The 20,828-nt window shown below is 61.8% G+C and overlaps 1 protein-coding gene across 9 annotated transcripts in view; it reads left to right on the top strand.

Moving 5' to 3' along the window:
* The window catches only part of TNS3 (tensin 3), a 188,445-nt gene that overhangs the window by 91,894 nt on the left and 75,723 nt on the right, over positions 1 to 20,828 (top strand). For all 9 annotated transcript variants that reach the window (XM_070059452.1, XM_070059446.1, XM_070059450.1 and 6 more), the window contains 7 exons: positions 77 to 127; positions 2,245 to 2,367; positions 7,576 to 7,640; positions 9,979 to 10,062; positions 16,595 to 16,707; positions 17,268 to 17,328; positions 18,134 to 18,209. In XM_070059452.1, coding sequence (XP_069915553.1) covers positions 77 to 127; positions 2,245 to 2,367; positions 7,576 to 7,640; positions 9,979 to 10,062; positions 16,595 to 16,707; positions 17,268 to 17,328; positions 18,134 to 18,209 — 573 coding nt within the window. The remainder of the gene's footprint in view (positions 1 to 76; positions 128 to 2,244; positions 2,368 to 7,575; positions 7,641 to 9,978; positions 10,063 to 16,594; positions 16,708 to 17,267; positions 17,329 to 18,133; positions 18,210 to 20,828) is intronic.

The raw sequence follows: 20,828 nt of genomic DNA, 5'->3' as shown, positions 1-20,828 counted from the left end.
AAGCACGTCAAGTGCAGCGTTCGCTCTCCCCTCTGGGCCAGCGATTTGTCTGAACGCTTTCTCCCCCGCCCCACAGGTGTTAAACCTTTCGGAGAAGAGGTATGACCTTGCAAAGCTCAACCCAAAGGTATGGACCGCGCTTCCCTGTGGTCTGGGTCGTGTGCAGTAAGCGAGGCCTGCTCCCCGGCCACAGGAGTGCTGGGGTGCAGGTCTTCGCGGACGGGGACTTGGCAAGCGGTGTCCACTCTTATTTACTTTAATTATAGCTTCATAGAAGCCTTGAAAATGGTAGAGGGCCCCCAGGTGCCCCTCCCTCAGTCTCATCCATGGTAGCATTGGGCAAAATTAATACAAGTTGAGCATCCTTAAATGTGAACATCCGGAATCCCAAATGGTTCAACACCTGAGACTTTTTAAAAAAGATTTGTTTATTTGAGAGAGAGAGAGGGAGAGAGAGAGATCTGCCACCTACTGGTTCAGTCTCCAGATAGCTGCAACGGGCGGCACTGGGCCAGACCACAGCCAGGAGTGGAGCTTCATCTGGGTCTCCCCCGTGGGTTCAGGGGCCTAAACCTTGGGCCATCCTCCTCTGCTTCTCCCAGGCCGTTGGCAGGGAGCTAGACTGGAAGTGGAGCAGCCAGGACAGGAACCAGCGCCCCTGTGGGATGTGGCACTGCAGGTGGCACCCTAACTCGCTACACCACAATGCCAGCCCCGACCTCGGAGACTTTCTGAACCCTAGCAGTGCCACAAGCAGAATGTTCTACACCACAAAACTATTTCATTCATAAAATTGTTACAAGTATCGTGTAGCATTGTTTTCAGGCTATGTGTGTAAGGTGTGTAGGAAACAGATGAACAACATGGTCAGCTGTGGCTCATGGTGTATATACAGATATTCTAGAATCTGAAAAAGTCTGAACTACGAAGCATCTCTGGTTCTGAGCATCTTTATCAGGGACGTTGGCCTGCAGTGAAATATCCACACCAGGAGGCCGGCGCGGAGGGCTCTGCAGACCTCATTCTCGTGTGACTGGCTTGCACACAGTGACTGTGTGTGTGTGTCTGCCATTCATCAGGTGTGTCACCCGTGACACGTGTGTGACTCTTGCACTTCGTCACGTGTGTTGATTGGTGTAACCACCACAACCTGGGAACAGTGTTCCCATCACAGGGCCCTTCCTCCTGTCACCTCTGTATGGTCCCCCCACCCCCGTCCACCACCAGTGGTTGTGGTCAGTGGCAGAGGCTCTCAGACTGTGTCTGTGATGGCACAGGTGAGTGTCTCTCCTGCACGCTGGATATTTTGCAACCATTACAATGAAGAAACACAGCTGAGCGTCCTAAATCCAGTAACACCGAGTTCAAAATGCAGATCTCAAAACTTTTGATGCCCAAAAGGTTTCAGGTTTAGAGCATTTCAGGTTTTGTATTTTCAAATGAAGGATACCAGTGGGTAAAGTCTTTGCAGATATTTGAAAATCCAGGCAGACTCCCAGATCTGAAACACTCCGGTCCCCGACACCCAGGACGGGGCACTTGGCCCGCGGTTGCGCAGTAAGTTGCCTGTGGAATGCCAGGCAGCGGAAGTGTGGAGTGTGAGCGCAGCGCTTGGAGTCCCAGGTCTGTAGAAGCACCTAGAACAAGAGACCAGGGGCTCATCAGTCACAGTGGTCACCCCGCGCGGTGCGGCTGCTTCCGGGCAGCTTCGTGACATTCCCAACTGTGCTGCACTGTTTCTCGTCTCTTCTGTGCCGAGGTAGACTTCTGTCCTTCCTAGAAAAAGGAAATGCAAGGCGAGATGACACCACCTTGTGGCCAGTGTGGCTTCAGGGCTGGGGTGGACGTTAGGTTCCCCGGAGCTGTGTCCCCGTCACCTGGTGGGGGTGGGGTCTTGTCTGTACACTAAACTGACTCCAGGTGTGTAGCGGGCACCTGCCTGGGGAGTGGGCTATAACCACGCACCCCACCCTCCGGCCCAGCAGAATTTTGGTGCCAGTGTGGGCCGAGCCTTCCTGCTGCCCCGGGAAGTCCGCCCAGCTGCCCAGGAGTAGTGTAGACCCTGGACGCGAGGATGTCCTGTGTGGGCACAGGACACGTTGTTGTTTGCCTCCGGGACAGCTGCCTGGCCACCATGCCCCTAAGTTGCACAAACGGGCCACACAGCGAGGTCCTCTACTCCCAGGTGAGATTCCCTGGATGTGGCCGCAGCAGGCTCCAGGGAGCTCCTGTGTCTCGTTGCAGATCATGGACGTGGGATGGCCGGAGCTGCACGCGCCGCCCCTGGACAAGATGTGCACCATCTGCAAAGCGCAGGAGTCCTGGCTCAACAGCGACCCCCAGCACGTGGTGGTCATCCACTGCAGGGTGAGCCCTGCCCTGTGCCCTCAGGGCTGCCCAGGTCCTCCACTGTAGGGTGAGCCCCGCCCCGTGCCCTCAGGGCTGCCCAGGTCCTCCACTGTAGGGTGAGCTCCCCCTCCACGCCCTGTGGGCTGCCTGAGTCCTCTACTGCCCAGGTCCTCCACAGCCAGGGTGAGCCCTGCCCCCACGCCCTGGGGGCTACCCGGGTCCTCCACTGCCCAGGTCCTCCACTGCCCAGGTCCTCCACAGCCAGGGTGAACCCTGCCCCTACGCCCTGGGGGCTGCCCAGGTCCTCCACTGCCCGGGTCCTCCACAGCCAGGGTGAGCTCCCTCCCCCCACACCCTGGGGCTGCCTGGGTCATCCACTGCAGGGTGATCCCTGACCCCCACACCAGGGGGCTGCCTGGTGTCGGCAGCTGGAGGAAGGGATTCGGAGGTCGGTGCTGGTCTCGTGGGCAGGAGCTCCAAGTGGCTCTGTGGTCAGTGTTTCCCACTGTCCCTGGAAACCAGAAGGGTGGCTGGGGGAGTCCTGAGGCTGCAGTTTGGCTTTGGAAGTGAGGGCCGAGGCTCCTGGGGCTTATGGAGGGACCTGGCGGCCTGAGTCCTTTGGTTTTCACCTGTGTCTGCTCCTCACGGAGAGCCGGCTGTTACCGAGAGAAAGGCACTTTGGGGGTGTGGTGCGTGGGGCTGTCTGCCCTCAGTTACGCTGATCCGTGGACGCTGTTGCAGAGGCGTGGGCTGTGCGGCCCCGCAGGGCAGCTGGTGCCAGCTGTGGGGTCCGCGCCCGGCAGCCTCAGTGGCGCTGGTGTCCACCAGCAGCAGCCTGGGCGCAGGTGCCTGTGGGCATCGCCCCTGGGTGCTGCTGGCCGCCGGTGCTACCTCCTCCTGGGGTGGTTCCTCTGAATTCCCGGTTCCTCAGCTGCCAGGGGCTCTGCCTGTGCCGCCCCCTGATTCCTCAGAATTGACTGGTGTCAAAAGGGGCTGGAAGGGCAGCGTGGGGGACTTGCCTGTCCCACGAAAAACATTTGCTGTAGGAGCACAGCGCTCCCCGCAGACGCCCTGATGGAGGGAGCGAGGAGGGGTCCCTGGGGAGGGGTAGCAGCCGGTGGGGTGGGGCTGCTGTCCCCTGCTTTGCATGCCCCGCACCTGCCCTCCTAGGCCCCTCCCAACATCCGGGAAATGCTGACTGTTCAACAGGGAAGTGTTTTCCACACTCAGATGAGCAGAGCTGCACGAGGAACCACGGGGTCCTGCGCTCCCGTCCCGTGGAGCACATGGGGTTGCCGGCAGCTGGGCTGCTGCAGAGGACGGGGGGGCTGCTGCACTCGGAGAGGTGTCCTCGGGGCTCCAGGGGTCACTCGCTTCCCTCTGGCCTTGTCCCCTTTCTCACGTCCAGCTTGGTCGCGTTCCTGGGAGCATTTGCCAGACACTGGAGCTGTTCCGTGTGTTCTGTTGAATCAGGGAGCCGCCGGCCATGTCTGTGCTTCCCTGTGAGAGGCAGAGGCCGTGGGAGAGAGCCCCTTCACAACACAGCGCTCGTCGGCTTCCCCGAGCTGTGGCCTCGGGCTCAGCCCGGGGAGCCCGCCAGCGCCTGCTGCTGCTGCTCACTGCACCTGAGCTCAGCTGACCGGGCCGCAGCACCCGGCACAGCACAGGGCTGCCGCTGTGTGCCACAGGCCCCTGGGCTGCTGGTCGGAGGCAGCGCCCCCAGCCCGCCTTCCCTCTCGCCGCTCACCCCAGGTGCTGCAGAAGTCAGGCGCGTGGACGGCCGCCTCCCCCGGCAGCCCTGGGCTCTCTGTGTGTTGGGAGCACGGCGAGTCTTTCCCACGGTGCTTTGCCTGTGGCTCCCACTGTGCTGGTGTCACGGAAACCTACTTGGAAACACTTAAAAATGTGCAGGGGAGATAAGCCCCCTTTTAGCCTGAGATTGCTGACGTGGACGTTAACAGAAGTTCATCGTCGTCCTCGCCGTGGGGGTGAAACTGCTGACCTTGGCCGAAATCTGCCTGCTCTGCAGAATGCGTGCCAGGAACTGTTCGGGCAGGGGCGGGCTGGGGTTGTGCTGTGCCCCCTTCTCCTGTTTGGTACCAGGCGCGTGGGGGGTGGTCCTGGATGCTGATTGGCCAGAAACGGACAAGGGTTCTTTGGGGGTTTCATGCCCATGACACCCTTTGTTTCCGAGTCTACGTTATGCAGTCAGTGGCTCTGTGACTCGTGTTAAGGTCAGACCAGGACTGTTGGGGTTTAGCAGGGCCTTGCTTGCCCTGAGAGACCCCTGCCCCTGAGCCTTCCCACAACCTGCGAACCAAGAGTCACTTTGTGGAAAAATCCGTGCAGCTCAGCTGTGAGGTCTGGGTGAAGCAGGGCCACCGGCTTTGTGTGTGGACACCCCCGGCCGCTTCCACCAGCTGCCGTCTGGCAGGACCGTGGCCTGTGTGGCCCCCGGCCGCTTCCAGCAGCTGCCGTCTGGCAGAACTGTGGCCTGTGTGGCCTTAGCTGCCGCCCTCGGACTCTTCCGCACAGCCCTCAGCGATCAGAGTCCACCGGGAGATGGCCTTGGAGACGCTGCTGCCTCCCGGGTGTTTTGGGAGGTCTGAGAAGCATCGGCACGGTTCTCCTTTAAGCGCTTGGTCCTCTGGCTGGGCTCCTCCTCTGTGTCCGTCTCCTCGCTCCACGCGGGTCTGCTCAGGCTCTCTGGGATGCAGTCTGGGCAGGGATTTAGCCGTCTCGTCTTGCTCATCCGGCTTGTGTTTCTGGTGGTCCTCCTCCGTCCCCTGTGTCTCTGTGGCATCACCTGGGCTCTCCTTCACTTCTGATTTTATTTGTTCGAGTCTTCTCTCTTCTTGGCTAGTTTAGCTAAGGTTTGTTGATTTTGTTTATCTTTAAGCATTTAAATAAAAATTCTTTATTTTAAAGGCAGAAAGACAGAGCTGTGTCTTGCCTGCTGGTTTACTCCCCAGATGTCCACCACAGCTCAAGCTGGCCCAGGCCAAAGCCAGGAGCTGAGAATCCGAGTCCCCTGGTACTGGAGCCATGACCTCCTGCCTTCCAGGGTGTGCATGAACAGGACAGGGAGCTGGAGTCAGCGGCTGAGCCGGGATCTGAACCCAGGCACCTGGTGTGGCACGTGGCTGTCCCATGCCAGGCCAGATGCCCACCCCTTGTTTAATCTTTTCCTAAACAAGTTTTCATTGTGTTGATATTTTCTAGTCTCTGCTCTGTTTATTTCTGCTCTGATCCTTGTTACTTGTTTCTTTAGGCTAACTTCGGTGCTAGGTTATTCTTTTTTTTTTAGTTGCTCAAGGTATAATGTAAGTTGTTTGAGGTTCTTTTTTTTTAAAAAAAAAAAAAGACTTATTTATCTGAAGGTCAGAGTTATAGAGAGAGAGAAGGAAGCAGAGACAGAGAGAGAGAGGTCTCCCATCCGCTGGTTCACTCCCCAGATGGCCGCTATGGCTGGAGCTGCGTTGATCTGAAGCCAGGAGCCAGGAGCTTCTTCTGGGTCTCCCATGCGGGTGCAGGGGTCCAAGGACTTGGGCCATCCTCCACTGTTTTCCCAGGCCACAGCAGAAAGCTGGATTGGAAGTGGAGCAGCCGGGACTAGAACTGGCACCCATACAGATACTGGCACTGCAGGCAGCAGCTTTACCCACTATGCCACAGTGCCAGCCCCAAGGTTTTTCTTTCTTTCTTCCTTTCTTTCCTTTTCTTTCCTTTTCTCTTTCTCTCTCTTTTTTCTATCGTTTTTGAGAACCCGTTTCTTTCTCTTTCTTTCTCTTTCTTTCTCTCTTTCTGCAGTTAGACAGTGAGAGAGAGAGAGAGAGAGACAGAGAGAAAGGTCTTCCTTTTTCCGTTGGTTCACCCCCAAAGTGGCCGCTGTGGCTGGCGCTGCGGTGATCAGGAGCCAGGTGCTTCTCCTGGTCTCCCATGGGGTGCAGGGCCCAAGCACTTGGGCCATCCTCCACTGCACTCCCTGGCCACAGCAGAGAGCTGGCCTGGAAGAGGGGCAACCGGGGCAGAACCGGCGCCCAGACCAGGACTAGAACCCGGTGTGCTGGTGCTACAGGCAGAGGACTAGCCTAGCAAGCCTTGGTGCCAGCCGGTTTTTCTTTCTCAATGCAGGCATTCGTGGCTATAAGTTTCCCTCTTAGAGCTGCTTCTGCCATGTCCCTTAAATGTTGGGATGTTGCGGTTCCATCTCGATTGGTCTCGAGATGCTTTTAAACGTCCTTCACTTGTTGTTGGAGCAGTGGCTGAGGAGCTGCTGCTGCATCTGCTCGTCTGTGGGTTCCCAGGCTCCCCGTGACTGACTCACGGCTCCGCGCCGCGTGGCTGGGAAGGAAGGCGGGGAGCTGGCAGTCTCAGGCTGTGGAGACGCGTTCTGCCGCCCGCCGTGCCGGCTCCGCGCCCTGCTCCGCGTGTCTGGCTGACCCACCTGCTGTCGCTCCCTGGAGAACTCTCAGTGTCTGCTCCGTGCTCCCAGCCGGAGCCGTGGACGTGGCTGGCGCAGCGGGGGAAGCCGCCACAGGTGTGCCCGTCCCGGGCGGCTCGTTCCTCGGCCAGACTGTGTGGACCAGCGCTGACGTGTGAACCTCGTAGCCTTTTCTCAGGCCACGGAATCTTCCTCTTTTGTGGTTTCTCTTCATGGGTTTATCATGGAAACCATGCTCGGCTCCCAGGTTGTGGGCAAGCAGGTGGTGTGCTGAGGTCGTCCTCGGCTGCTGTGGTCATGGCAGAACGTTCCGGAAGGCTGTGGTCTGTGGCTCTGGTGAGGGTGGCCGTGCAGCTGCCCCTTCCTCTGAGGGCGGCACTGCTGGCTTGAGTACGGGGCTGCGTGTACCTGTGGCTGGGTTTAGGGCGGCTCCTCGTCCAGACTGTCCGCCGGGACTGGACTCCCCACCGGGACTGGACTCCCTGGGCCCTGGTGCTGTCCCGGGAAGGGCCCTCACGCCTGTCCCACCAGATAATTGAGTCACACTGGTGGCTGCAGCTTCTTGAGGCCTAATTGGCAGGCACGTGCGTCTGCCCCGGGGGCTTCCGCAGACGCCCCTGTTACCTGGGGGCGCTACAGGCCATGGGGGCTGCACTGGCTCCCCTGGGACAGCTCTGGAACGTGGCGTGACACAGGTCCAACCTCAGCGGACTCTGCCATTCTGTCCTGCGCCTCGGTCCTGGGATTCCAGGGACCCTGAGTTCTTCTCCTGTCTCCTGCAGGGTGGCACAGGTCGCATAGGAGTGGTCATCTCGTCCTACATGCACTTCACCAACGTCTCGGCCAGGTAGGACGGGGGATCCCCTTGCCGCTGTGGGGAGCCCTGGGGGCAGCTGGAGCCTTCCTGGACACCGACCTGTGTCCTTGTCCCCCAAGGGTTTCCACTGATGGGAGAGACCTTTTCCTGGTGGGGTGGCCGTGCATGGTGGATGCTGCGACCCCGTGGGGAGACAGCTCAGCTCGCTGTCAGGACTGGGAGTGATCCTGTGGCTGTGGGCAGGGGTGGAGCTGTCTCGTGGGGCCGAGTGCCGCCGGCTCAGCACTCAGGCTCACAGCTATGTCCTCGGCGTCTTCCCTTTCCCCGGTCCTGACGGCTGTGGGGCTGAGGCTCAGGGGGGCTGGGCGCTTGCTCGCTGAGTCAGGAGGAAGTCGTGGGGACTTTGGAGTTGCCCCCAGGGTGCCCTCCGCCAGGCCTGCTGGGCACAGCCGCCGTGGCAACCCTGCTGGCGCCAGGCGGCCGCTGTGCACCCCGGTACACTTTGCAGAGTGCAGCTCTGCCCTCGTGCCGACAGCCGGCTTAGAAGAGAGTGTTTGTTCTCTGTGGGCTCGACCCTGGCGCCCGCCCCGTCCTCTCAATGGCGGCTTTGTGAGGCCTGAGCCTCCCCCTCGGAGCGGAGAGAAGCCCATTCACTGTCACCGAGGGCCCCCGTCCGTTCCCTCACCGAGGAGCAGGCTGTGACTTCCCGCGCTGGGGAGCTGGTGCCGGCCAGGGAGGGAACCTGGGCCCCTGAGCCGCGTCCCAGCTGCTTTGGCGAGAATTAGCCTGTGTGTGCCCAACGCCGCGCCCGGCCACCGCCATCGCTCGGCGCAGCCCTGGAGAGGTGGAGAGGCTGGTGTTGAGCCTGGCTGGCCCTGGACTAGCCCCACTGGCAGGCTGTGCCTGAATCAGTGAACCACGCCCTTGGCCCTGGCGTCTGGGGAGTGGACCAGGATGGGATGCAGGCTTCAGGCATCAAAGCACGGCCTTGCCACCCCACTGTCCCCATGTGCTCAGGGCCGCTCTGACCGCGGTCTCTGCGGTAGGGGCTGCAGGGGAGCCCCCGGGGGCTGTGTTGCTTCCGGGTTTTCCTTAGAATATCCTTGCCTCCGAGTATTCCGCACTCGAAAGCTGGCCGTGACACACACACGCTCATGTCCGCGTGCCAGACGATTCCCACCACGTCCCCCGGGAATATCCACTGTGAGGCCTTTGTCACACGCTGCAGCGGTGGTCACCCAGGGAGAGGCACCTTCTGGGTCAGCACCGACCAAGCGAGAGCTGATAGAGGAGGAGCCGAGACCGACACCGTCAGCTGCAGACCTGTCCGTGCCGGGCGCGGCGGCCAGCGCTCAGTAAAACAGGCACTTCCCGGGGACGCACGCTGGGCCCTCGCTAGTGGACCCGAGCCGACTCGCCGCCTCGGCAGACCCGCTTGCCGAGTTCGTCGGTGTTCAGAGTTGGACGGGACGCTTGTGTTTGCGATGGTGCCAGCAGCTCATTGAAGCAGACGAGCACCGTGCTGGGCCATCTGGCACGTCCCCTCCGGCGCTGCCTGTCCCCACCTCCCTTCCCGGTGAACCCAGTCCCTGTGGGAGTCCTTCCTGAGGGCACGCACCCCCGTCAGCTAGGCCAGGCAGCGGTTGCATAAGAAACCTGGACTGTTAACATGTCCACACCCACACTCACGATGTGCGTCCAAGTCAGATCAGGAGAACCCCCGAGTGCCCACTGTGGGGTTTCCGGAAGGTTCTGTCAGAAGCCAAGTGCAGGCATCGTGGAGCTGGGTTCCGCGCGAGCTCAGTTGAGGGAAGAGGGTCACCTGCACCCCCTGTAGAGACAGCCATCGTCCTGTGGCGCCGGGGCCGACGACGTGTCCACTCAGTCTGCTCCTCACTGAGCATCAGAGCTCACCCTGTGGGATGTGTGGCTGTGCGCTGATTGTCCCCACCCCCATCCTCGTGGTCCCCAGACTTGGCTCCACCACTCATCTCACAGAGCCCACTTGTGCTGGCCGCCTGGTCGGGGGGCCGGGGTGGCCATGGGACAGTGTGGGTGCCAGCCCTGCCGCCGCCTGCCGGAGCCTCGGCCAGCTCTTCCCTGCGAGCTGAGCGTGTGGCACGAGTGTGTGTCCCACCCCTAGACCGGGTGCCCGTGTCCCAGAGAACAGACCCGCAGGCGGCCTGGGCAGTGCCTGCGGGGGGATGCAGTGAGACGTGCCGGGAGGCAGTGTAGACGGACGCAGCAAGGACGACCCTGCCTCGGGCCTGGGCGCCCCGGGCGACCCCGGGACCCGTGTCCTGTGCCGCAGAGCCACAGGCCGAGCCCCCCACGCTGACACACTGTCCGTCTCTCTCTGCGTCCCCAGTGCCGACCAGGCCCTCGACAGATTTGCCATGAAGAAGTTCTACGACGACAAAGTGGCAGCTTTGATGCAGCCTTCTCAGAAGCGGTAAGCCTGCAGGAGCAGAGGGAGCAGTGGGGCTTCTCCACGGAAGTGTGGCAGTGCCTGCCCCGGCGTGTCCTGGCAGTGCCTGCCCTGGGCGTCTCCTGGCCGTGACCTGCCCCCGGCGTGTCCTGGCCGAGGACGTGAGGGGCAGTGTGTCCTGGGGTGAGCCGTCGTGCAGGCCACTCAGTGAGGGCTGGACGCAGGAGCCCTTTGCACACACAGCCGCTGGTGAGCTCGGTTGCCCTGACCGTGCCGGGGCTCCTCTCTGTCGGTGGGGTCGGTCCTCCGTGGCTGCAGGGAGGCTGAGAGCGCCGTCACGCTGTGCTGAAGTGACCGTGGCCGTGGCTGTGTCCTCCTAAAGCTGTGTTGGTCACTGCGCTGACTCCTGCGCTGAGCGTCAGCCCCAGCCCCAGCCCCAGCCCCAGCCCCAGCCCGGAAGCACTCCGCTCTCGTCTCCCCCGCTCCCCTTCTCTGACGAAGGCGTAGTTCCTGGCACAGCCCCAGGGCGGGACTTTGTGCACTGTTAGCTGCTCTCTGAGGCCGAGGTCGGGGTCAGGAGGAAGTTGAGGGGCCAGCATTGTGGGGCAGTGGGTTAAGCCACCTGCAGTTCAGGCATCCCTGAATTCAGGTTCTAGTCCCGGCTGCTCCACTTCCCATCCAGCTCCCTGCTAACACGTCTGGGAAGGCCGCAGAAGATGGCCCACGTGCTTGAGCCCTGCCACCCACGTGGGAGACCTGGCCGGAGTCCCAGGGGCCTGGCTTCGGCCCGGCCTAGGCCAGTGGGGAGTGAATCAGCACATGGACCGTTTCTCTCACCCCGTCTCTGCTTCTCTCTGCAGTTCTGACTTTCAACTTAATTAATTAATTAAGGAGGAAGTTGATGGGGCCAGGTGGGGGGCGTGGCTCCTGTGGGGGGAGGTGAACTTATTGTCTGGATCCTGGAAGGGGGAGTGACACGGCCCAAGTCCTGAGTGTCCCCTCCTCTTCCTGTTCTTGTCCATGTCTCTGTCCTTTCCAAGAATGGGTCCAGGCTGCAGCACCTGCCTCTTGGCCTCTGCACTCTGGGAGAGTGACAGGGAACCACTTCTGGGCTTGGATGTCTGACCTGAGCACCTGGCAAACAGGTGACCCCGGGAGGCCCCAGGCGGGGCAGGGTCTCCTGAGGTCACCACCAGCAGGTCCTCCGTGCACGTTTAGCGCCCCCTTGAGGTGAAGTGAAGAGAGACGGGAAGTCAGCTTCTGACGGGACAGCATCACTGGTTTCGTCTTCCTGGACGTGATGCTGGGGTGACCGAGGGGGGCAGGTGTCCAGAGCCTCCTTTAGGAGGCCACTCCTCGGGCCCGCAGCCTCTGCCGCTCCCTGCACCACACAGGCCCCTCTCACACGTCCTCACCCCTCCGTGGCCTGCAGCATGCAGACAGGAGGGGAACCTTCCCCAGCAAGCTGTGTCTTGGGACCCGGCATGGCTGTCCCCACCGACCCTGTGGCCACGTGCTGTCTGGCAGTGTCCCACGGAGAACAGGGGTCATGGTCGCCACCAACCCCCACCCTCCTTGCATGCCGTGGAGCTGTCTCAAAGTGCAGGTCACGGGTGCTCAGGAACCTGAGCCGCCTGCCCAGTGCGGCTCCCCCTGCAGAGCCCAGCTGTTCCACTTCACATTTCTCAGCCGGCTTGTGCCTGGCCTGTGGCCATAGCCAGGTGTAAATGCCTCAGGTGTGGTAGCAGCTGTGGGCAGAGCTCCTGTCACCGTGGGCTCTTGGCATAGAAAGTGGTGTTTGCTTTTGACAGGCAGAGTTACAGAGAGAGAGAGAGACAGACAGATCTTCCGTCTGCTGGTTCGTTTCTCAAATGGCTGCAACAGCCAGGGTTGAGCCAGACGGAAGCCAGAAGCCAGGAACTGCATGCAGGTCTCTCACATGGGGGCCCAGGCACCTGCACCGTCTTCCCAGGCCAATAGCAGGGAGCTGGATCAGCCGTGGAGCTGCCTGGTCTTGACCCGTTGCTCCAGAATGAGCTGCCGGTGGTTGGGCGGTGGCTTAACCAGCTGCACCACACGCCTGCCGCGGGCTTTGCCTTCAGAAGGGGCTGTGAAGGCCATGACCGCGCCCAGGACTGCGTGCAGCCAGTGCCCTGTGTTTGGTCCTGATGTCTTAAAGCCACCTTTCGCTTTCCAGAACTTTCTCTCTAGCTTGGGATGAGGCACGGGAGGGATAACTTCTCGAAAAGAGAGAAGCCGCCCTGGGCGCACGGGGCTTGTGGACGACGCGTCCGGCGTCTGAGCTGTGCTGCTGCTCAGGTTTCTGTTTCCTGTGAGGCTCTCGGGGCGGCCTGCAGCCAGGCCCGGTCACTGACGGGCTCGCTCGTTTGTTCGTTTGTTCATTCATTCATTCATTCCTGCCTTCAGCGCCAAGGCTGATCACTGTATTGGCAACATTGACCAGGGTCTTTTCCTCCTGTTCCACCCGTGGCCCGATTCTCTCTTCGTGGGCGCTGAGCGTGGCTCCCAGGTTCACGCGTGCTGACTGCAGCCTGCTTCGCTGTCCGTCATCTCTGTGACTTGACTCCTCGGCTTGACTCCTGGGGCTCTACTCCTGGGCTCGACTCCTGGGGCTCGACTCCTGGATCTCGACTCCTGGGGCTCGACTCCTGGATCTCGACTCCCGGGGCTTGACTCCTGGGGCTCGACTCCTGGGCTCGACTCCTGGGGCTCTACTCCTGGATCTCGACTCCTGGGGCTCGACTCCTGGATCTCGACTCCCGGGGCTTGACTCCTGGGGCTCTACTCCTGGGGCTCTACTCCTGGGGCTCTACTCCCGGGGCTCTACTCCTGGGGCTCGACTCCCGGGCTCGACTCCTGGGCTCGACTCCTGGATCTCGACTCCTGGGCTCGACTCCTGGGCTCGACTCCTGGGCTCGACTCCCGGGCTTGACTCCTGGGCTCGACTCCTGGATCTCGACTCCTGGGCTCGACTCCTGGGCTCGACTCCTGGATCTCGACTCCCGGGGCTCGACTCCTGGGCTCGACTCCCGGGGCTTGACTCCTGGGGCTCGACTCCGGGCACTCGACTCCTGGGGCTCTCTCTGGCAGTGTTGTTTTCTGCTGGTCACACTAAGAACTGAGCAGCTTTGTGGACCGGCAAGGCGTCTCCCAGAGTCCCCGGGGCCAGCGGGTAGCCCCCTTCCCTTCCCTCTGGCCCGAGTGGCTGTGGCGTCCTCTTCATTGGGAGCTGGTGGGGACAGAATTCGTCTGCCTGCACCCAGACCCTCCCTTCTGCTCGTCCACGCTGTGATGGGGGTGACTGTGACAGCCATAGGGGCTCCATGACAGAGCCTGGGACAGAGGCTGTGTCCCCCTCACGGGTTGTGGCCCTGCTTGGGGGTCACCCAGAGGGAGCCCTGCGGGGGCCCCTCCCTGTAGAAGCCACGGACCTGCAGGAGAACACAGAGCAAGCTCTGGCTCCCCCCTGGTGGCTCCGGCTGGTCCCTGCGGAACTGTGCTAGGTCACCGTGCTAGGCTAGGCCCCCCTGGGCTGCTGGAAGGGAAGAACTGCCTGGAAAGTGGTGACTCGGCCCCCAGGGCAGATACCTGTGGTGGTTCCTTTATCTCCTTACACACCAGGGAGCCAAGGAATCTGTCAGCCGCTCCCCTGCCTCCTCCCACCACACCGGCCCAGAGCCTTGTTCTCAGCAAACGCCCCTGGGGGTCAGCGGACCTGGCGGGGGCAGGGTCTCCGTGCTGACCCGGGGGCTCTGCCACTCACCTGCAAGTGGAGAGAGCATTTTGCCACCAGGAAGAGGGAAACTGTGCCTTGTTCTTTTCTTTTTCTTTTTCTTTTTCTTTTTCTTTTTCCTTTCTTTCTTTCTGTCTGTCTGTCTAAGATTTATTTATTTGAAAGGCAGAGTTACAGAGAGAGGAGAGACAGAGTGATCGTCCATTTGCTGGTTCACTCCCCAAATGGCTTTAATGGCCAGGGCTGAGTCAGGCTGGAGCCAGGAGCTCCATCCAGGCCTCCCATTGCATGCAGGGGCCCAAGCACTTGGGCCGTCCTCGGCTGCTTTCCCAGGCACAGCAGGGAGCTGGACTAGCCAGGATGCGAACTGGTGCCCATGTGGGACGCCGTGTCACAGGCGCTGGCCCTGATCTGCTCCCTCCTGCCGCTCCCCTGGAGGTCACTCTGGAGCAGGGCTGCAGCTGTGTTTTCTCGATGTTTGCCCAAAGCTCCCTCCGTTCCATTTGCGTCTTGCACAAATTCAGCTGCTGGGGTAGGGACTGGTGTGCGTTGCTGGTGTACGTGAGAGATGTTTTTTCCCGCGTGCGTGGGTCCCTCCTGCTGCCCATTACTGCCTAGGAGGCGTGAGGCCCTGTGCTGGCCGCACTCACTCACTGCTCCCTGTTAGATCCGCCCTGGGGGTCCGAGATTTGCCGAGGTGCTGTGTTTGGGGGGTTGGCTGTTTAATTTTTTCCCCTTGCAAAGGCTGCAGTACTCCGATGGAGAGGAAAGCACACGGCGTGCACGTGAGGAGGCCGTGTGGTGCAGCAGTGCAGCGGGGAGCTCAGGGCAGGTGCCAGTCGGGGTGTGCAGGAAGGCGGGGCGGAGGCATGGGTGCCAGCATGTGAGAGTACTGTGTGGCTGTCGTGAGTACTGAGAGTACTGTGTGGCTGTCATGAGTACAGAGAGTACTGTGCTGCTGTCGTGAGTACCGAGACTACTGTGTGGGTGTCATGAGTACCGAGAATACTGTGTGGCTGTTGTGAGTACTGAGAGTTCTGTGCTGCTGTCGTGAGTACTGAGGGTACTGTGTGGCTGTCGTGAGTACTGAGAGTTCTGTGCTGCCGTCGTGAGTACAGAGAGTACTGTGTGGCTGTCGTGAGTACCGAGAATACTGTGTAGGTGTCGTGAGTACTGAGAGTACTGTGTGGCTGTCATGAGTACTGAGAGTTCTGTGTGGCTGTCGTGAGTACTGAGGATACTGTGTGGGTGTCGTGAGTACCAAGGATACTGTGTGGCTGCTGTGAGTACTGAGAGTACTATGTTACTCTGTGAGTGCTGAGAGTACCATGTGGCTGCCGTGAGTACCGAGGGTACTGTGTTACTATGTGAATACCGAGAGTACTGTGTGGCTGTCGAGAGTACCAAGGGTACTGTGTTACTATGTGAGTGCTGAGAGTACCGTGTGGCTGCTGTGAGTACCGTGTGGCTGCTGTGAGTACCGAGGGTACTGTGTGGCTGCCATGAGTACTGAGAGTACCATGTGGCTGTCATGAGTACCGAGAGTACTGTGTGGGTGTCGTGAGTACCAAGGGTACTATGTTGCTGTGTGAGTGCTGAGAGTACCGTGTGGCTGTCGAGAGTACTGAGAGTACTGTGTTGCTGTCGAGAGTACCAAGAGTACTGTGCTGCTGTCGTGAGTACTGATAGTACTGTGTGGCTGTCGAGAGTACCGAGGGTACTGTGTTGCTATGTGAGTGCTGAGAGTACTGTGTGGCTGCCGTGAGTACCGAGAGTACTGTGTTGCTGTGTGAGTACCCAGGCCCGGTGCTTTGCAATGGAAGGAAGTTTTTCAGCTCCCAGGTGCAGAGCTCCGTGCGTTTGCTCTGGCGAGCTGGTGGTGAGCAGTGTCGTGTCAGACGAGAGCGCGGGGCTGAACCAGGAGGCCGGAGGGACCCCGAGGCCAGGCATGCTCTCAGAATAATCTGCCTTATTTTATTTTTCACTAATTAATTTCTGGGAGAGCGAGAGCGAGATTCCTGTCTGCTGGTTCACTTCCCAAATGCCTGCTGCTGTCAGCACGGAGCCTGGCGATGCCGGGAGCCAGGAGCCGCGTCCTTGCCCCTGATGAGAGTGGCAGGGACTGATGCTCGAGCCGTCCCCTGCTGCTCCAGACTCCCATCCCGTGACCCACTCGCGGGAACGCACTGGGGTCCCCATGAGTCCCTGCTGAGGTGGGGGCCCGTGACCTTCCACTTCCTACGGGGCCGTGCCTCTCGAAGTTCCCTCCGCCTCCACAGTGGCACACTGGGGCCTGAGCTTCCAGAGCTGAGTGTCTGGGGAACTCAAACCGTCTACACCGTGACGCAGGCACTGCCTCGTGGGGCCCCTGGTGTAGGAGCTTCCCCTTTGGCCAGCAAATGCACGAGGGAGACGGGTGCAGTCTGCGAGGGCGGGGGGCTGCCCCCTGCCGCTCAGAGAGCAGTGGCGCCGTCCAGGCCTGCTGCAGGTGTAGCCTCAGCCTCGGAGCTGGTCCACCAAGGGGGGCCGCGGCCCAGCAGGAGACGGAGGTCAGAGTCTCTGCCGTTGGCTGCGGCGTGGGAGGTGGACGTAGGAGGGGCGTGCAGTGGGCTCCTGCGGGGCACGTGGAACCTTGAGTGGACTTGGGGTGGGGCCCGGTCGCCCTGACGGTGTCTGGCGTGGGGTTTAGGGTGGGGCGCTCACCCCAGGAGGCTGCTGTGCCCTGTCCTGGTGCTGGCGTGTGGGATGCGGCCGGAGCCCACCCCTGCCCGTGGCTGGGGCCCTGAGCGGCTGTCCTTGCAGCTACGTGCAGTTTCTCAGCGGGCTGCTGTCCGGCGCCGTGAAGATGAATGCCTCGCCCCTCTTCCTGCATTGCGTGGTCCTGCACGGCACCCCCAGCTTCGACGCGGGGGGAGGTGAGTGTCTCCAGGGCTCTCGCCCCGGTCCCCCGCGGCAGCACCCGGCTCCCGGCCCGCCCCTAGGCTCCCCAGCCGTGGGCTGAGTCCCACGAGCACCAGGACGGCCAGAGAGGGCATCACGAGGACCCCTGTCATCCTGGCCCATGGCCCTGTGGGGACAGCAGCAGAGGGCCTGGTCCCAGTTCTTCTCATGACCCCGTCTCCTGCCACGCAGCACGGAGGGGTCAGGCCCAGCCTCTCCTCAGTCCTGAGCAGGTGCTTCGTCTTCAGGGCTGCTCCTCCTCTTGGCTGCTGTGGCCTTGCTGGGCTGCCACGTGGCTGGGGGACAGCCTGGCCCACTGCCCCACACCTTCGCCGTCCTCTGGGGAGCACCAGGCCTGGCCTGCAGGACGGCCTCCTGTGGCTCCCATAGGAGCACGTCAGACCCCAGGTGCCAGTCCCTGAGCCTCAGGCCCGCGGCGGGGCCTGCTGGTGGCCAGGCGCCGTCTGAGCCCTTGCCTGCACGGCCCCCGTGCCTTCTCCACCCACGGCTTCCCCTCGCCTGTGTTCTCTTCCAGCTTGCCGGCCCTTCCTGAAGCTCTACCAGGCCATGCAGCCCGTGTACACCTCAGCCATCCAGTAAGTGCCGGGGCCTTGCCCGAGTGCCTGTGCAACCGGCGCTAGGCCTGGGCCAAAGCTGGGAGCCGGGTACCCCGTCCAGGTCTCCCTCGTGTGTGGCAAGAACTCCATCCTTGAGCCGTCACCACTGCCTGCCGTGGTCTGCTTCAGCAGGAATGGCCTCAGAGCCAGGGCCGGAACCAGACACTCTGACGTGGGACACAGGCACCCTAACCGGTGGCTTAACCGCCAGGCCAGGCCCTGCCCATCTTTGTATTTTAGATGAGAAGTAGACGCACGTCCCCGCAGGTGTGAGGGTCCCTGGGCTTTGCCTGTTGGCCTTTGTGGGTCAATGTGCAGAGCTAACGTTCTCACCACTCAAGATGACCTGCTTGACGTCGGCTTGTGCAGGGTTCACGTTGGACCCCACCCCCCGGCTCCTGTGGCCGGGGCTCGGTCACAGCTCGCCGGCCGTGGCCCATGGCTGGGGCTTGGTCACAGCTCGCCAGCCATGGCCTGTGGCTGGGGCTTGGTCACAGCTTGCTGTCTGTGGCCCGTGGCCAGGGCTCGGTCACAGCACACTGGCCGTGGCCCGGGCTTGGTCACAGCTTGCTGGCTGTGGCCCGTGGCCGGGGCTCGGTCACAGCTCGCCGGCCGTGGCCCAGGCTTCTGGGAGAAGCCCCCTGTGTGGGGCTTCCTGGAGCCCCTGGGACTCGCGTCAGTGGGGTGGTGGGCAGGGAGGGGTTCTGGGTTCTTGGGGACGCGCTTTGGCCTGCGTGTGTGTGTGGCCCGGCCCTGATGTGCGACCTTCTTGTGTGTCCCGAAGCAACGTGGGCCCAGAGAACCCAGGCAGGATCTGTCTCGCGGTGGAGCCGGCCCAGCTGCTGAAGGGGGATGTCATGGTGAGTGCCCAGGCCTCCTCCCCACACACCCGGGGTCCAAACCCAGCAGAAAAAGCGAGTGATTCTGGTGTCAGGGTCAGGGTGTGGGCAGGGCCGGGCTCCCCGGGCCTCGCTCCTGAGTCCTCACACGTCCGTCCCTGCGTGTGCCGTGTCCTGACCTCGTCCCGCGAGACCCCGGCTGCAGCTCGGTGGCTTCCGCCCCACAGCCTCCTTTTGAAACAGTTTCCCTTTGCGAAGGCCCGTCTCCTTCAGGCTGTGAATCAGGGGGGTTGGGGGTGGGGGACACGACCCAGTCTCCGCCACCTCTGTCCAGTGACTGAATGTCTCCTGGGGGCGAGTGCCAGTGAGGCCAGGGCTGCAGGCATCTGTCCCGGCATTCCCTGGTGGGCAGTGACCAAGCCAGGGCGTGAAGGTGGTGGTGCATTGGACGTGACAGGGAACCACGCGCAGGCCGAGCTCATGTCCAGCTGTCCAGGCGGTGACGTGCAGGTGGTCACTGTGGAGCTGGGCGGTGCAGTGAATGAGTCTCTGTGCTCCAGAGGGGTGGGGCCTGCACAGTGGCCAGGGACGGTGGTGAGCCGTTACGTAACCCGGCTCAGGAACGCAGCCGGCAGCAGGCCTGCCGAGAGCTGGCGGCTGCCCTGGGCCTGGCCCCTGCTTGCTCCCTCCGGGCCCCAGCACGCTCTTCTGCCTGGCCTGCTCGATCTTGCTGCCCCTGCCTGGGCAACCCCACGGCCGCTGGTCCCGTCTTCATGGTGGCCGCTTTGTGACCTCCCTCCAACGGCTGCCACGAAAATGGTGCCATGCTTCTGAGACAAGCCGGTCCAGAACGGGGGCTCCCAGGGCTCCCCGTGCCCTTGCGGAAAGTTCTCTGGTCCTCTTCCTCCCTCCGGTCCCCTGAGTCCCCCAGACTTCGCACAGCCGACGCGGATCTGTATTTACTCTCGGCCGGCCTTTGCCCAGCCGTATGTGGCTTTGGGTCAGGAGCCCCAGTACTGGGCCTCTGAAATCCTGCTCAGCCCGGGGGCGGTCATGGCTGGTGCTGGCCCTGTGACTGTGAGCCACGCTGTCCTGGAACCATCACACGTGTGATTTAGCTCCTGAGGGCAGGGTCACAGCAGCCCTGTTTAGACAGGCACCAGGGCCTCCAGCGAGGCGTGAGCGGGTGTGGCTGGCTCTGCTACCGGGTGCTTTAGGGCCCTGCGTGCTCTGCTTAGATAATTTGGGGGAAGTTTGCAGGTGAATTGGGGCTGCCCCCAGCGGTGACTGGCACAGCGGAGGAGGCCCGGTCTGGTCTCGCTGAGTTGGGGGCGGGTGTCCCTGGGGGCGGCCTTTGCTGCAACCCCCGTGGCCCAAGGTGCTTGTCCTGCTGATGGAGAGTTGGCAGTCAGAGCAGGTCTCGGTGCCTGTGAGCAGATCCGGTCTGACGTGTAGCTCTGTTGCGTGGGAATTCCACGTGCCTGCCTTGTGTCTTAGGGCACTCCGGGGGCACAAGGGCTCACGGTGGGCTTGGGTCCCAGTCGCCCCCAACTGGAGTTCTGTCAAGGCAACCATTAGGAAGTCAGTTGGGGCCAAGGTCCCTGAATCGCTCTGTTGCACTCCGGGGGTGCAGGGCTGCAGGCAGGCCCTCCCCCATCCCTGCTCCTCCCTATGCCACACCTGTGAGCACAGAGACCCTCTCTGTGGACTCTGAAGTGGCAGGTGCCTCTGCCCCGGCAGACAGCCCGTGTGGCTGCTGATGGGCGGTGCCCACTGATCTTTGGAGCTGCTCAAGGACAGTTGTAACCCGGAAATCTTGATCATTTGTTCTGGGGCTCTGACTGGGGCAGCACTTCTCTGTGGAGAGAGGAAGTGCTGGGTTTTACCAACCAGCAGAGCGCTGAATGTGGGTTGCTCATTTCCACGTGGGGTGGACCGAGAGCCTGGGGAGAGAACCTAGCTGTCATTAGCACCAGGCTACTTTTCTGGCTTCTGCTTTGAGAGGCAGAGCGTCAGAGAGGGAGAGACAGAGATCTTTCATCTGCTGGTTCACTCCCCAAATGCCCACCACAGCCAAGTCTCAGCCAAGCCAGAGCCAGGAGCCAGGAGCCCCATCTGGGTCTCCCACGTGGTGTCAGGGGCCAGGCACTTGGGCCGTCTTTCCCAGGTGCGTTAGCAGGGAGCTGGATGGGAAGCAGAGCGGCCTGGGCTCACTGGGCTCACGTGGCGGTGAGATCGGGATGCCTGCGTCACAAGCCACGGCTCCCGCGGCTGCGCCACCATGCTACCACGCCAGCCCGCAGGGTGCGTTCCCCGGGGTTAGCGCAGAGGAAGCCTCGCTCGCGAGACCTGGCCGTCTGCTTCTCCTGGCTTCCCGGACAGTGAGCTCACAGCCTCGCTTTGGTTTGGTGTTTGGTTGGGAACTTGAGTGTCAGTGACTTGATTCTGAGGCTCCTCTGCTGGGACCCGGGGCGGTGGGGGTGGGGGTGGGGTTAGTCCCAGACCACGGCCTTCTGTCATTTTTCTCCAGCAAAACAAAGAGGCCGATGCTGTGGCGTGCAGTGTGCAGTCAGGGGCTGTGACTTGCCCAGGACCTGCCGCGTCCATGCCGGTCCCCGGGGGTCCGCGTCGCAGGCCCCG

This window comes from Oryctolagus cuniculus, chromosome 16 (genome assembly GCF_964237555.1).
Source record: "Oryctolagus cuniculus chromosome 16, mOryCun1.1, whole genome shotgun sequence".
In the NCBI taxonomy this organism is placed as follows: Eukaryota; Metazoa; Chordata; class Mammalia; order Lagomorpha; family Leporidae; genus Oryctolagus; species Oryctolagus cuniculus.
This window is presented reverse-complemented; position numbering and strand designations above follow the sequence as displayed.